The sequence below is a fragment of the Zerene cesonia genome, chromosome 13 (genome assembly GCF_012273895.1).
Source record: "Zerene cesonia ecotype Mississippi chromosome 13, Zerene_cesonia_1.1, whole genome shotgun sequence".
NCBI lineage: Eukaryota > Metazoa > Arthropoda > Insecta > Lepidoptera > Pieridae > Zerene > Zerene cesonia.
In genome coordinates, this window is record NC_052114.1 from 4,622,679 (window position 1) to 4,636,091 (window position 13,413).

The window sequence follows — 13,413 nt, forward strand, 5'->3', positions numbered from 1 at the left end:
AGCGGAAGATGTCGTGGTTATTGTTATTACATTGGACAATTTTAATCGAGCTAAAATAATTTGACTCGTTTTTATTATGGAGCTTAAAGTTCGTGTTCCAGTTAAATGTGGATACACAAAAGATCTCCGCCAATGCATACCAATTAACTCTAAAATAACGTAACCTACATTTTGTTTCAGGTTCAAGAAACCGGGTTTAAACAGTACCAGTCGAGTTCATGTGACCAGTGAGTGAAATTATCAATAAAATTGTGACGTTTATGCGGAATAATAAAGTGGACGGCATTGCCATTTGCTAGACGTTTTTACGGTTGTCGGTCCGGTGGGCTGTTGATTAAGTAATAAAGCGGGTATAGTGATGTCCGCGTGTGTGGTTGAAGAGGGTTGTGATGAAGGTGGTGGGTACGATGTATCCGAGACGGGATTGTGTGAAGTGACGGAAAGGCCGCGCCGGGAAGTTTTGCTAAGTGCACGCGGACGCCGCGCCTGCTCCGAACAGGGACCGCCAAGTTATCTGCGTGAGTTTTACATTAAATTTCGTCAGGTGTTAAATAAACCGTTTCACTTCACAACGCTATGCTAAATATTATATTTGCGCATAACACTTATCTTGCACTCTTGAAATATATCATTTTATAACTTAAATCATACTTCTTAATACATCATATTGTTTTCTTGTGTACCTAATGTCACATTTGCTGTAATAATGGTCCCTGTTAGTCAGATGATATATGTATAAAAAATATAATAACGTCGTACGAACTGTCTATTCATCTTTTGCTTTGACTGTGCGGACGAAGCCGCGAGCGGAAAGCGTATACGGCAGTATTACGTACGAACGTAATACAGTATATGTTGTATATGAAACTCAGATCTCTAACGGATACAATAACCAACAACGCTTGGAATCTCGTATGGAAATGCCTAAAATAGTTCAAGTACAATCCGCGTGTCGATGCAAATAATATCAAGGCAAATGTGAATAATACTCAAATCTACGTATGCACTCTTTTTTGTAATATACATATATAGATATACAGTTTCATTATCTGCTGCTACCTGCCCAACAGTTGAATTGCATAGGACTAGATGCTATTGGAAATAGCTAAAATAAACCAACGTAGTCTACTATATCGGTGAGATGTCTAATTTTACGAACTGCATATGCATAATAAATATTTTCATCACAAGACCATGAATCCGTTTATCAAATGTTTGAACATATTGCCCTTTCGACTTAAATAATTAGTCGAGCTATAGCGAATAAGCTCACCGCGAGTAATTGCGAAGCTAGTTCCCTGAATCAAACGTCATAAAGCCTCGACCCTCGCTTTTACATGAAACAAACCGAATAAATCGCTAGCTATATGTTCTTTTTTAGATTTAAGCCTTTTTTGATCCATGACTCATGTATGTGTCGGAAAAACCTGACATAATCTAATATTTTGCTGTTATATAGACACATTTATTTAAGAGGAAAATGTTTTAAATTTCATAGTATTTACTGAGCCGTAAAATTTAAAGACAATAGTTACAGAGTCATTTCCGAATAAAAAATAACATTCATATAAAAAGAGAAGATACAATCCTACTTTATAATTTACGGCATTGGGGATGGCGCATGTTTATCTACCCGACGTCCGATTTTAACTTTTGGACAGCTGTTGTTTGTACAAACCTGCTGTTGTGTGTTAGCTGTACATACATATCAATATTTTATAGACTAGGTAATTTAGAATAGCACAATAGTACTTTTTTAATATTACATTGATTCAACAAACAAAGCAAAGCAAAGAGATAATTGCAATTATCTCTTTGCTTTGCATCTAATAAAATTTTCATGACACACGACGCGTGAAATACATGTGTAATTGCAAACTGGAACATGGTATCATCTTATTTATTCTATGAAATATTTTGGTATTATCATAGGCACCCTCCCATACAACCCAAGGCTTTCTCGATTACGATTTTTTGCTACAACTACCATCACACTAATATTATAAATGTGAAAGTTTGTTTGTTTGGATGTTTGTCCGTCAATCACACTGAAACTACTGAAAGGATTTTGATGAAATTTGGTATACATACAGGGATGAGTTGACTTAGGTGATAGGATATTTTTTACCTCGATTAATGCTCCCTTGGGATAAAACAGGAATATTAATATACAGGCGGAGCAGGGACGAGCGTCTAGTATAATACATTATTGTTATTTTCTTTCTCTTTTGTGTTATTTAAATGTTCAATAAATATGTGTGCAGGAATTTAAATAAAATAAATTTGTTATAATGATAGAGAAGACGCAAATCCGAGATACATTTATAACTAGTTCGAAGTCATAGTCGCATTAAATATTTGTAAACTTTCATGTGTTTAAATAAACACCTTCATATTTTAAAAATATTTTTTACTCGATTCAAGTGCCTTTGTCATTACTCATCGTTAATAGGTTTGTGCGCTTTTCAGAACACGGCTCCCCGCACCTGTGGGGTGCGAACAGTAACCGTCGCGGGTGGAGTCGTAAGCGCACCTCAGCACCGCAGATGAGCAACCCGCAAGGTTCCATGCCTCGAGTGGCCCTCGTGCTACGGTCGAGACGCAGCTGGCCTGTTGCTCCACAGTCTTATCGCAGGTATTAAACTATTTAGATTATTACACACTTTTATAAACTGTCTATTTGCAGAATGTGTGCTGTCACGAAACGAAAAACAATAATAAGTTAAGTGAGATAAATTTCATGTGTAACAAATGGGAAAGCACTCCCCTTCTTTTTAATTAGCCTTTCATAAGCTGACAATGATTTACGGTAGCACTGTCAATGTTTTTATGAAAACTTTCCGTGCCTACATTAAAGCTGTAACGCGTAAGCAGGCATTATTCTGGTGGGATGACTACAACATTCAATATTAAAAATAGAAGTTCAGGCGATAATTCAAGGAAAATTTAGGCAATTTACAATATTTAACGACGTAATTGATTGAAAGATCGCTTGCAGACCAAGAACGCGAGGTCACGTAGATATATTTTCAGTACCTACCCGTAAACAATAGTGTTTTTTTATACATATAACAATTAAGTGAAATGAAAGCGATTGGGTGGACATTTGAGTAGTGGATTAATACAGTCTTAAACCTTAATAAAAATTATTATTTTTAATAAAAAATTAGACGCATAAGAAACGTTTCACCCAATAAAAAGTTTTTAGGTAATAAACACACAATACAATCAAATCCATATACTTCTGCTTTTTTGAAGTCGGTTGAAAAAGCCATGAACCTCATGCTCGATTCTATGTATTGTTAATATTATTAAGCTCGGGTTAAAATAAAAATATTCTTTTATAAAGAGTACCACGTAATACATCTTAGCTTACTGTCTCTGAGTTTTACTAGCGACACAACTCATTAGAAGTTACTAATTACAATGAAACTAGGGTGAGAGAAGGATGGTTTATTACATTTCTGTCTATAATATACTTACTTTATATAATATAAAATCTCATAAATTTAATAATATTCTTTGAAAACAAACCTCCCGCTGCGGTCATGTTTATTGCTATCCAAAATTGAAATTTATGGGCATTTCCAATTTAGATGGATACTCGAAAAAATATAGGCGATTCTTTGCAAAGGAAATACATTAAGATATAATATATAGTTTTAGTAGCACCCTAGAGCTTTTTAGATCTAAAAAGATTTTCAACATATTTCTACTAGGTTTAGATTATTAAAAGTTATGGTTTAATAAAGATAAGTAATTAGTATACGCATAACTAAAATTAATTTAAAGTATATGAGAAATATGAAGCATTCGTATTAATAAGATCTGTAAGAATTTCTACCTCTTATATGATATCATTTTGTCTTAAGCGCAATGGAAATAAGAATAACAGAAATAATTTAATGGAGCATCCACGGGAAATATTTTGCAGTGTTATAAAAGTCATAGTGCGTCTTCTTGAAAAATACAATTAACTTTAAATTATTTCTATGTAAAATATATTTTATTTGTTGTCTCCCTTTTTTGCTACAGCTCTTTTCATGATCTCCACTTATACGCTGAAGAGTTTGTTTGATTGAACGCGCTAATTTAGGAAACCGCTGGACCGAGTTCATAAATTCTTTCACCTTTGGATAGGTACATGAATTCTGAGCCGGGGCGGAAGTAATAATAATATACACATATAATAACAGTAAAGAAATGGTGTATTATTAATTATTATGATTTGATTTTTGACGGCAATAATAGGGATTTACCGTACGCGACCGAAGCGGATTTACCGTCTCTATGGATATTTACAATGTGTTAACTGACCCCGAAAAAAATGTTGATTCCTTAACAATGTGTAGGATTATAGTGCAGATAATAAACATTAATTTTAAATCTGTGTACCAAATCAGATAAAAGAATAAAAAGGGTTTATGCTTAATAAAAAATCTTTTCCTCCATTTCCATGAATTGGAAGTAGCAGTTAACAATAAAACACAATTCTCAACGGAATTCTTGTCAATCTGTGGAGCTTCGTTTAATGGCGGATTAAATAGTTTATGTTCAGTCCAATACTTTCAGCACTCTAATTAATGTTTATATTTATGTATTATAAATGAATATTCGAATACAAAATTAATTTATATAAATGTTTAAATCTATTAATACATTAAAACTTGAATCAAATATGCCTAGAATCAAATATGTAAACGTAGTAAAAAGTATAAAATAAAGTTATGAGTTAAACAGTATATTTATTTGTTAATTTGTAATTTGTATTACAGATTCCACCGCTCGATTGCATTCTATAGGTAGTATAACATTCAGGGTCACTAAGAACTACGCCATTACGGTCATCAAAATTTTAGTACTTTTCATCGTGTTTTATTCCATTACTCACACTGATACCGAAGACCCTTTTCCCACGTAATTGTTTCTTGGAAGTTTCAACTAGAGGGACTAAGAAGGTTTAATAAGCGTAAGAAGGTTAATATAAATAGTTTCATGTCAAACTTATTGAGACTTATCTTTATTTGCACTCTTATTTTTATCATATAACGTTATAATACGGCATGATAAAAAAAACGATATTATTATTAGTACACACAACATACATACACATTTACATTAACACATACACATTTAAATATTAATAAACATATAAATCCTTATAGTGTCGATAATTACAAATTTATGTTTCTTTTAACCGATTGACACTTAATTTAAGTATCATATTTATAATATGAAATTAAAATTATCTGAAGTCTGTTTGTCTATTGCTCAATCGGCTGAGGATCGATTACCAGAAATTGTGTTTGCTAAATTGAATCAGTTTGCGGCGCCGATGAAAAAGCTTTGTCTGAATATGCTGTGGTGTTTATTTTACTTCATTAATTTTGCTGTTTATTTTAATTTTAAACATGTATTACTTTATGTATGCTAAAATTGTTTTTGTAGTTATCATATATTACCTATTACATTTGCTATGGTTTTCGATACTGTCTTCAAAGTTTACTGTGAAAGGATTATTTTTTATTTTTTTATTGAAAGACATGTGTATAAAGTAAAAAGTAAATGTATACATTATAATCGATTAATTTTTAGCGTTACTTCATACAAATTTGATGTCGTAACGTTGCTGATGTATTTAATCGATCTGAAAAAGTACATGGAAGCAATAAGTACTAGATGTTCTTCTTAAAGTATATAAGTATAAAGTGTAGTGTAAAGTATAAATAAGTAAAGTATAAAGTGTATACATCCATATACTAATATAAATATGTTCATCCATGTTTAATTAATTAAATAAAAACAAACACGATGGGCCATTTTCTGTTCTGTTATAATGGAGTTATAAAAAAATAATTACCATTAAATTCTTAACAGTAAGTATGTTTACCTACGATTTACAGGAAATTTTAAACCACTTCTCAAATCAATAACGTTAGTTCAAACACTGTTAAATATATTATGTTTCTATTTTAAACTGATATTTATGTCAGAACTAAAAGCTTTGAATGAGAAATGACAATATTCGAGCTTTTAAACGCCCAGGCAGTAATTGACAGTTCGTTCATATATAATAAAATAATAATGGTTCATTTACCGAATCTGTGACTGACCAGCATATTTAATCAAACTATGATAAGTAATTTCGTGTCGCAATTATCTACCATTAAAATAGAACCTTTATTGTGATAATTATTATTTGCCTGTCTTACTTTTCACGAATTAATCTAGGTTTTAAAATTTCCGTCGAAAATATTGTATGTTACATAATTAATATGGAGAGATAAATAATAAATACATATTGTTACGTTATATAGGTTTCGTTTCTATAGTAGAGGTCAGAGTAAGACATTAATAGTGTAATAATAGACTGTATACATCCTATTGTATTGGTTTGTTCGTAATATTCAATTCAGGGGTTTACAATAGTGAATCAAGATGTACTCAGATATTTAATAGTAAGATTTCTCTGTTATATACTAACGTACATTAAGCTCTTAAATTATAGTATAAACCTTTAGCCTTGGTATCGTAAATTATAGTGTGTTTTACTGTCGATATTGTACACTTCGTATCTAAACTTAAGATTTTAAAAGTACAGTTTAAATACAATTAAAAGCAGAAATAAAGTTGACCGTGGAAAAAAAAGGTGAAGTTCAGTTCTGGCAATCGCTGGCATCGGCTTCGGCGCGGTTGCTACCCTCTTTCGGCGTGTGTTTTGGGGTTATATTTCAAATATAACCTAACCCAAATCTAGCCATTACAAATAATATATCTTCAGAAGATATGTCCATTCTTCGCTCATAATGAATATAATATTATCAAAATTGTCGTGGTCTATAATAACAGTCGTCGGTGGATGGCGGTTCTCATCAGCAATTTCAGCGAGCGTTAACAGGCTTCAGAGTATCAAAACATATATCCATGTCGGGCATTTAAAGTGCATATTATGCACGTTAAAACAAAAATTTAATATAATACAATAAAGTTGAAAATTAAATCTGCGTCAAGAACCATGTTATTTATTTAATCTAGTTATCTCAACTAGTTGAGTTTGCGGCGGAGTCTCTGTGATTAGTTTAAACAATTTGAAAGGTGTTGACACGGCCTGATTGAAGTTAATTTGAAATTTGTTAGAGAAAAGGGAAAATCTTTCCAGTCATGTTATCAATTCGGTTTCGAAATTACAAACGTATAGTCAAGGGCGTTGAATTGTGTTAACTTACAGCTTAAACGATGAATTGTATTAACTTTCAATGTCACGCGTATCTTGTAAAAGGTATGTCGATATTATAAATGATAACATACACATAAGTAGTATAAACCTGAGCGTGTATAAGCGGTACTTAATGTTCTCTCCGAAATGAAATTACGCCTTACGAACACGGCACCGAAGTACTTATAGCTCGGTAAAAGTATAATAAATAAAACACATCCTAACAATTTGTGAACGACAAAGTATTTTCGATAAAACTCATTCGTGTTTTAAACACTAAGTGCTCTTTGCGAAAAAAGAGATTGGTTAAAAAATACCAACTGATTCAATATGATATTTTATTTCATTTTATAACGTTCATGGGAGTCACTTGATGTTTATTTAATTATAATTGAAAATCATGAAAAAATTGTTCTAATAAAAATAGTTTAAATTAATTGAATAGAAATTGTTGCAATTTAAGTAGGTATCAAAGAATAGTATAATAATATGGTAGGTATCATCATCATCAGCCCATATACGTTCCCACTGCTGGGACACACGCCTCCTATGAGGGTTCAGCCCATATTCCGTCACGCTGGCCAAGTGCGGGTTGGCAGATGTCACATGTCGTCGAACTTTTGATTCTTGGACATGCTGGTTTCCTCACGATGTTTTCCTTCACCGTTTTAAGCAGTGGTGATGTTATTCACATGTGCAGATAAATTGAAAAATCAATTTATTTCCTGCACGCTCGGCCCGGTCTCGAACCCCGACTTATCGATTTTGAAGTCCGAGGTTCTCACCACTGAGCCACCACTGCTTATGGTAGGTATTATGATGATTATTCTCTAGTATAGTCTAAAATTACTAAATATATATTGAGAATTACAAATAATACAAATAAGTGGAGTGAAGAAATAGGAATAAGTAAGACATGTGAAACGAATTCTCAGAATGGAGATCATCATGTACTGTCCTCAGATATCTCTTGTAGGCTCATGTTCAAAGTGTGTAAAATACCTGGAAAATACTATCTACACTGATAATATATTTATCCGCGTTATCGCACATGTTCGCTAAATTTGTGTGTTGTAACTTATTTGATACAATTTTTATTTAGACGGATCTAAATTTTTAATTACTTCTTTTAGTTTTGCATAGAATACTCGACACCAGGGAATGAATCCTTGACAATAAGTATATGTTGATGTGGGTAAAATATCACTTTTGTAGCAAAAGTCAATTAATCAAAGCGACATTGTCATGGAATGGCGACTTTGTAGGTACTCGAATATGGTGCTAAACTCGTAACGTATTTGGTTTAGTATAGTACGTACCTACCAACCTCTAGTTTGACAGTAAGCATATATTGTAGGAAGGTTTTTAAAGAGCATTGGTTTATCGTCAAGCCTTGATTTGTTTCAATAGTTTTTTATGAATTTTTTTCCGTCATACCCGCATTGGGTTTTAGCCCTTTACTTATTTTCATTTATTTAAGCTTTTAAGAAAGGTGAAATATTTTTGCTATTCATCTACATTCGTATGTACACATAATGTTTACTATACTTAACATAGGAACTGCGTTGCTAATTTTGTATACACTGCCTTGATTCATGTTTTATCTAATCAGCGTTTCCCCTATTTTTCAGTATTAATATAGCTATATTATCATGTATGGTTTATTCATTCAAATCGCGTATCTACGGTATTTAATTTTTAAGTCATGAAGCTCCTAAGGCTATCACAATGCGCCTTAAACCAGTTCCAAAGTATCAAACATTTACAACAACAGTACAGTATGCACAGATTTGCAACTGTGTATTTAAAAGTTTTCCCCGGTAACCTAGAATTAATGTAACCAGAGAGGGCACTCGCTTGCTCGAAATTCACGAATAAGTAGACAGTCGACACGAAATGTAAGGATTTTAGTAAAACCTAGACTAATATTATTTTTTTTACTTATTTGCTTAGGAGATTGGAGATGGTTAATATTACACGTAGGAACTAGGAACTAGCTTACGTCTAATAAATTTCATACATCCTCAATACAAGTATACTTTAGCGTTTAAATCTACGATTATTTTAAATAATCAAAATAAATGCTTTGATAGCACTTATTCAAAAATATCTAAAAACAACCCACATCAGAAACAAACAGACTCCTTGTTTCAGATATCTACGGTATCAGTTGTTTTGTTGACTTAACCAATGATTAGGTAAATCAGTTACGAGTTCTTTCTCTATTTATATCTTTTCTTTATCTTTGTATTCTAAAAATAATTTTGTTTCTTTTCGTATAATTCGCTACCACGTAACTACACTGAGGCGTATTTTATTAATAACGAACTTAAAGTAAAGTTTTCATTATTTATTGAAGATAATATGAAATACTCTTCAAAGTCTTCGAAGTGAAAAATAATTGCGTGTATAATACAGATTGCACTTACCTCATATTCCCTGAACAGTTGGATAATCAGTCCTTGGTTAATGACAATTTTGTGTCTTCAGGTAGATGAGAGAATAAATAAATAGAATAAAAATAAGTTTATTGCTCAACCATAAAATAAACACATACAAACAAAACGATGGTCCCGTACTAGATAATAATCTGTATATATATAGATGATTCAATTTAAATACGAACGCAAGCAGAAACGCAGATACTAGTTCTTGTTTATCTAAATAAAAATCATTCATTTCACCGAAACCTCTATATGCACAAAATTTCGAAATGATTGCAGCAAATTGGATAATTTCCCCTTCTATATTGTGTTCATTATTGTCAGGAGAAAAACAGAAAATATCAACCGGGCAAAGCCAGGGCGTCTCGACAGTTTTTTTTTTATTTTGTAATAATTAAAAGAAAATTTTGCAACGCGCCATCTAGCGGTATGGAAGTGTTTTATTTTCTGGCGCATATGAAGGGTTAATGGTTTAAATATGTGTTCATAGATGGCGCCCTAAAATCTGTTTAATGATAATTTAACCCGAAAGAGGTCATTTGCAGCATTTTCAGCCGCTCGCCACGGAATCCCTGGGTAGTCGTTTTTTATAAGGTTTTCCTACATTTTAAAATTTTATTTTATTCTAAGCGAAGATAAATCATAATTAAAATCCGTTTAGTAATTCTGGATTCCGTTGTGAGTGTAACTAACACGACTTTCTTATAAATATAAAGAGATGGAATTTATCTTATGGAAAGGATACTAAATAATATTATTATTAAAAATCCTAGATTAGAAAATGTTGTATATAATGAAATGGAAGAAAAAATAAAATAAAATAAATTAATGTAAAGCAATTGTGTTTAGCGCTAGGAAAAGTATCTTTAATATACTTGTATATAATTAGTATTAAAAAGTGGCTTAGTTGAAATTTTTTTTATGTTAGATAGTGCGGTGTAAAGACTAAAACTTTAGTTTTAGCATTAATTTAACTTTGCTCTATGCAATACTTGTTTAAATAAAATAATGAGAAGTTGTTAAAACTTTCAAACAATAAAGAACCTCTGGTACAAATTGAACAAGGACTTAGCAGACATATTTTTATTTAAATCTGTATATATATTTATATTAACTATTAGGAGCCGTCATACCGTCACGCCGTTCATACCGTTCTGCTTTTGAATGTTGTCCTTTTTTGGTCGGGCGCTATCTGTTTAAAAGGAAAATTCCTTTGCTATCAATTAACAACCGTACTTTTGACTGGTTTATACAAATTGTTTCGTCCTTGCGGAAAAATAAAACGCGCTGTAATATTTTTTTTATGTCCAAAGGGGAAGGGTGAATCTAAATTAATTCTACCTCAAGTGGAAGTATATCCGGAAAGCTTACGTAAGCTGGAAAGGTTATGTACCTGCGATAGGAGTAGATAGTAAATTACGACACAATCTCATTCGCGCATGCTCATTTACCGATAACAGGATCCGAAGAAAGTGCTTTATAAGAAATTCTCTTTAGTCTTGTACCTTTAACCATTTTCGATGCACAGCGAAAACCTTCTTAGCCGTCTTGTGCTGTTATGTTGTGCTTATTAAGAAATATCCCATTTATTTCTTTAAAAGCTTTCGATAACTGCATTTTTAGTCCCTTGTTCCTAGTTTTGTTGCTTTGTTTTTATTTTGGCTTTTTTTGCAACTTTGTCAATATTCCCATATGCTTTGTGCTTTTAAAATTGTTCAATAAACGTATTTGAAAACGACAAAGTAATCAAATCTTGTAAAGTTCGAAGTTATAGATAATATTATATCGTACATTCAGCTACGATATAAAGTTATTTGCAAGGTTGAATTCAGCTATACGACCGGCACAAATATAATCGCTTGTCATTTTCCATAGTTATGATTCTAAATGGCGGAGCGAATGCCTCATTCACTCTTTATCGACAATATTCAGTCTGGCTTATGTATCCGGCATTTATTATAATTTTGCAAAATGAGGGGTTTTGCTTTAGCTGACTTAGTTAGAATTGTGAAGGCCATTAATCTTCTAGTTATTATATTAATGTTCAACAGCTTTTATCCATTATATTTCTAAATTAATCCGGTCGAATAGAAGGTACTGTTTTATCAAAATTAGCGACTTCTTCCTTTTACATTTACAAACGTTATTATTGTATATGATACACACATTTACAATTATTACGTTTGTATTCTTTTAACACACTTAATCGAAAATCGATCGATGTTATCATATACATTCATTGATGAGTACAATAAAGTCCTATAAATAACTGTAATTTGTATAAAAGTTTTTTCTACTAATAACAATAAAACATCAAATAATTGCTACAATTAAACGAGTTAAGCGATCAATAGCCGCCCGTAATGAACGTTTATTTAATTTATGTTTCTTCCAGGAAAGTGGCCACACTTTCACAATACACTTTTATGATAGAGCCATGGTATGTTCTGAAGCTTGTTTTGAGCATAATAACAACAAGGAAAATTTTGCAGGATGGCACACGATGACAGCATAACGTTTAAACGCTTATGTATGCACCGTTGAGCAATAAGCATTAACAGTTAAAGCACTGAACAGTAAACAAAGTTAAATCTTTAAGTTAAGGTGAAAACGTGTGTATGTACAGAAGAATGGTTAACAAATACACACACGAAATGTAAATTGAAAGTTAAATTTTGTTTATTTTAATGTATTCCTCGACTTGAACAGTCACAGTCATTCATTGATATGATGTAAAATTGCAATAAACTGAAATTATTAACATAACGTTGTAAAAACATAAGTACGTTAACATATTAAACATATTTACAGTTCATTAAATCCAAATCACCGGAGTGAATGTAATATTTTCACGATGGTTCTTTATTTAGCGGAGTAAAGAGAGAAGCTAAGTGTTCTGTGGAAAGTTAATGTTTCAAATATCGACATCGCACGCTCCTATTTTAAGCACGTGAAAAGTAAAGGGGGTGGGAAAAGGTCTTGGGGCGACAGGGTGGCTGGTGTGGGGGTACGGCGGCATTCAACAGGCAACGGTCGATAGAAGCGGCGCCGCAGCGCCACGCTAACCTAGCCTACGAAGAACAGTGTCGTACGGCTGATGTCGCTGCTTAATGCTTTCTAAAATTAAACAATACATTCCTTTTAGGCGGTGGGTACACTATGTTACATCAAATTCAACTTATAATGTATCGCGCAACAGTATTAAATTAATGTGCTACGTAACCATAAGCTCTGCTCTCTGTATTTAAAAGTGTTCATCAGTACGAATGCATGACCAATATCAATTTGCAAATGGCTGTTAGTGGATAGTTTTAATCAAGCTTTATAATTGGATTACTTTATTATTGTTGTATCTCTTTTTATCTATTTTATTAGTGATCAAAATATAAAATTTGTTTGTTGTGTGTACAAAAATTCTCCTCTTCAATATTTAGCATTTAATAATAGCGTAAAGTGAAATTGTATGCTTGTTTATTGCTGATTGACAATATATGTTTATGTACAATATTGCATTATTTTTCTTCATATAATTTTTTGCTTTTTATGTATGCCTGTAATAAAACTAATCAAAATAGAAAAAGTTCATATTACGTTGCCTACGGTAAAAAGCGGCACGTGGCGGCAAAACTTTGCGAGTCATTGGTATTAACTTAATTATATATAGAGAAATAAAGATGTGATTGGATTTAAACTTAATTTATCGATTGAAATGAGTGACAACAAACTGATTTTAATCCAATTCTACTTTACTAC

General features: G+C 32.1%; 1 protein-coding gene across 1 annotated transcript; it reads left to right on the top strand.

Moving 5' to 3' along the window:
- Positions 1–209: 209 nt before the first annotated feature.
- Positions 210–2,642, top strand: LOC119831272. Its single transcript, XM_038354569.1, has 2 exons — positions 210–518; positions 2,470–2,642. The coding sequence occupies exons 1-2, from the start codon at positions 359–361 to the stop codon at positions 2,640–2,642; spliced, it is 333 nt and encodes a 110-aa protein (XP_038210497.1). The 5' UTR covers positions 210–358.
- Positions 2,643–13,413: the final 10,771 nt, after the last annotated feature.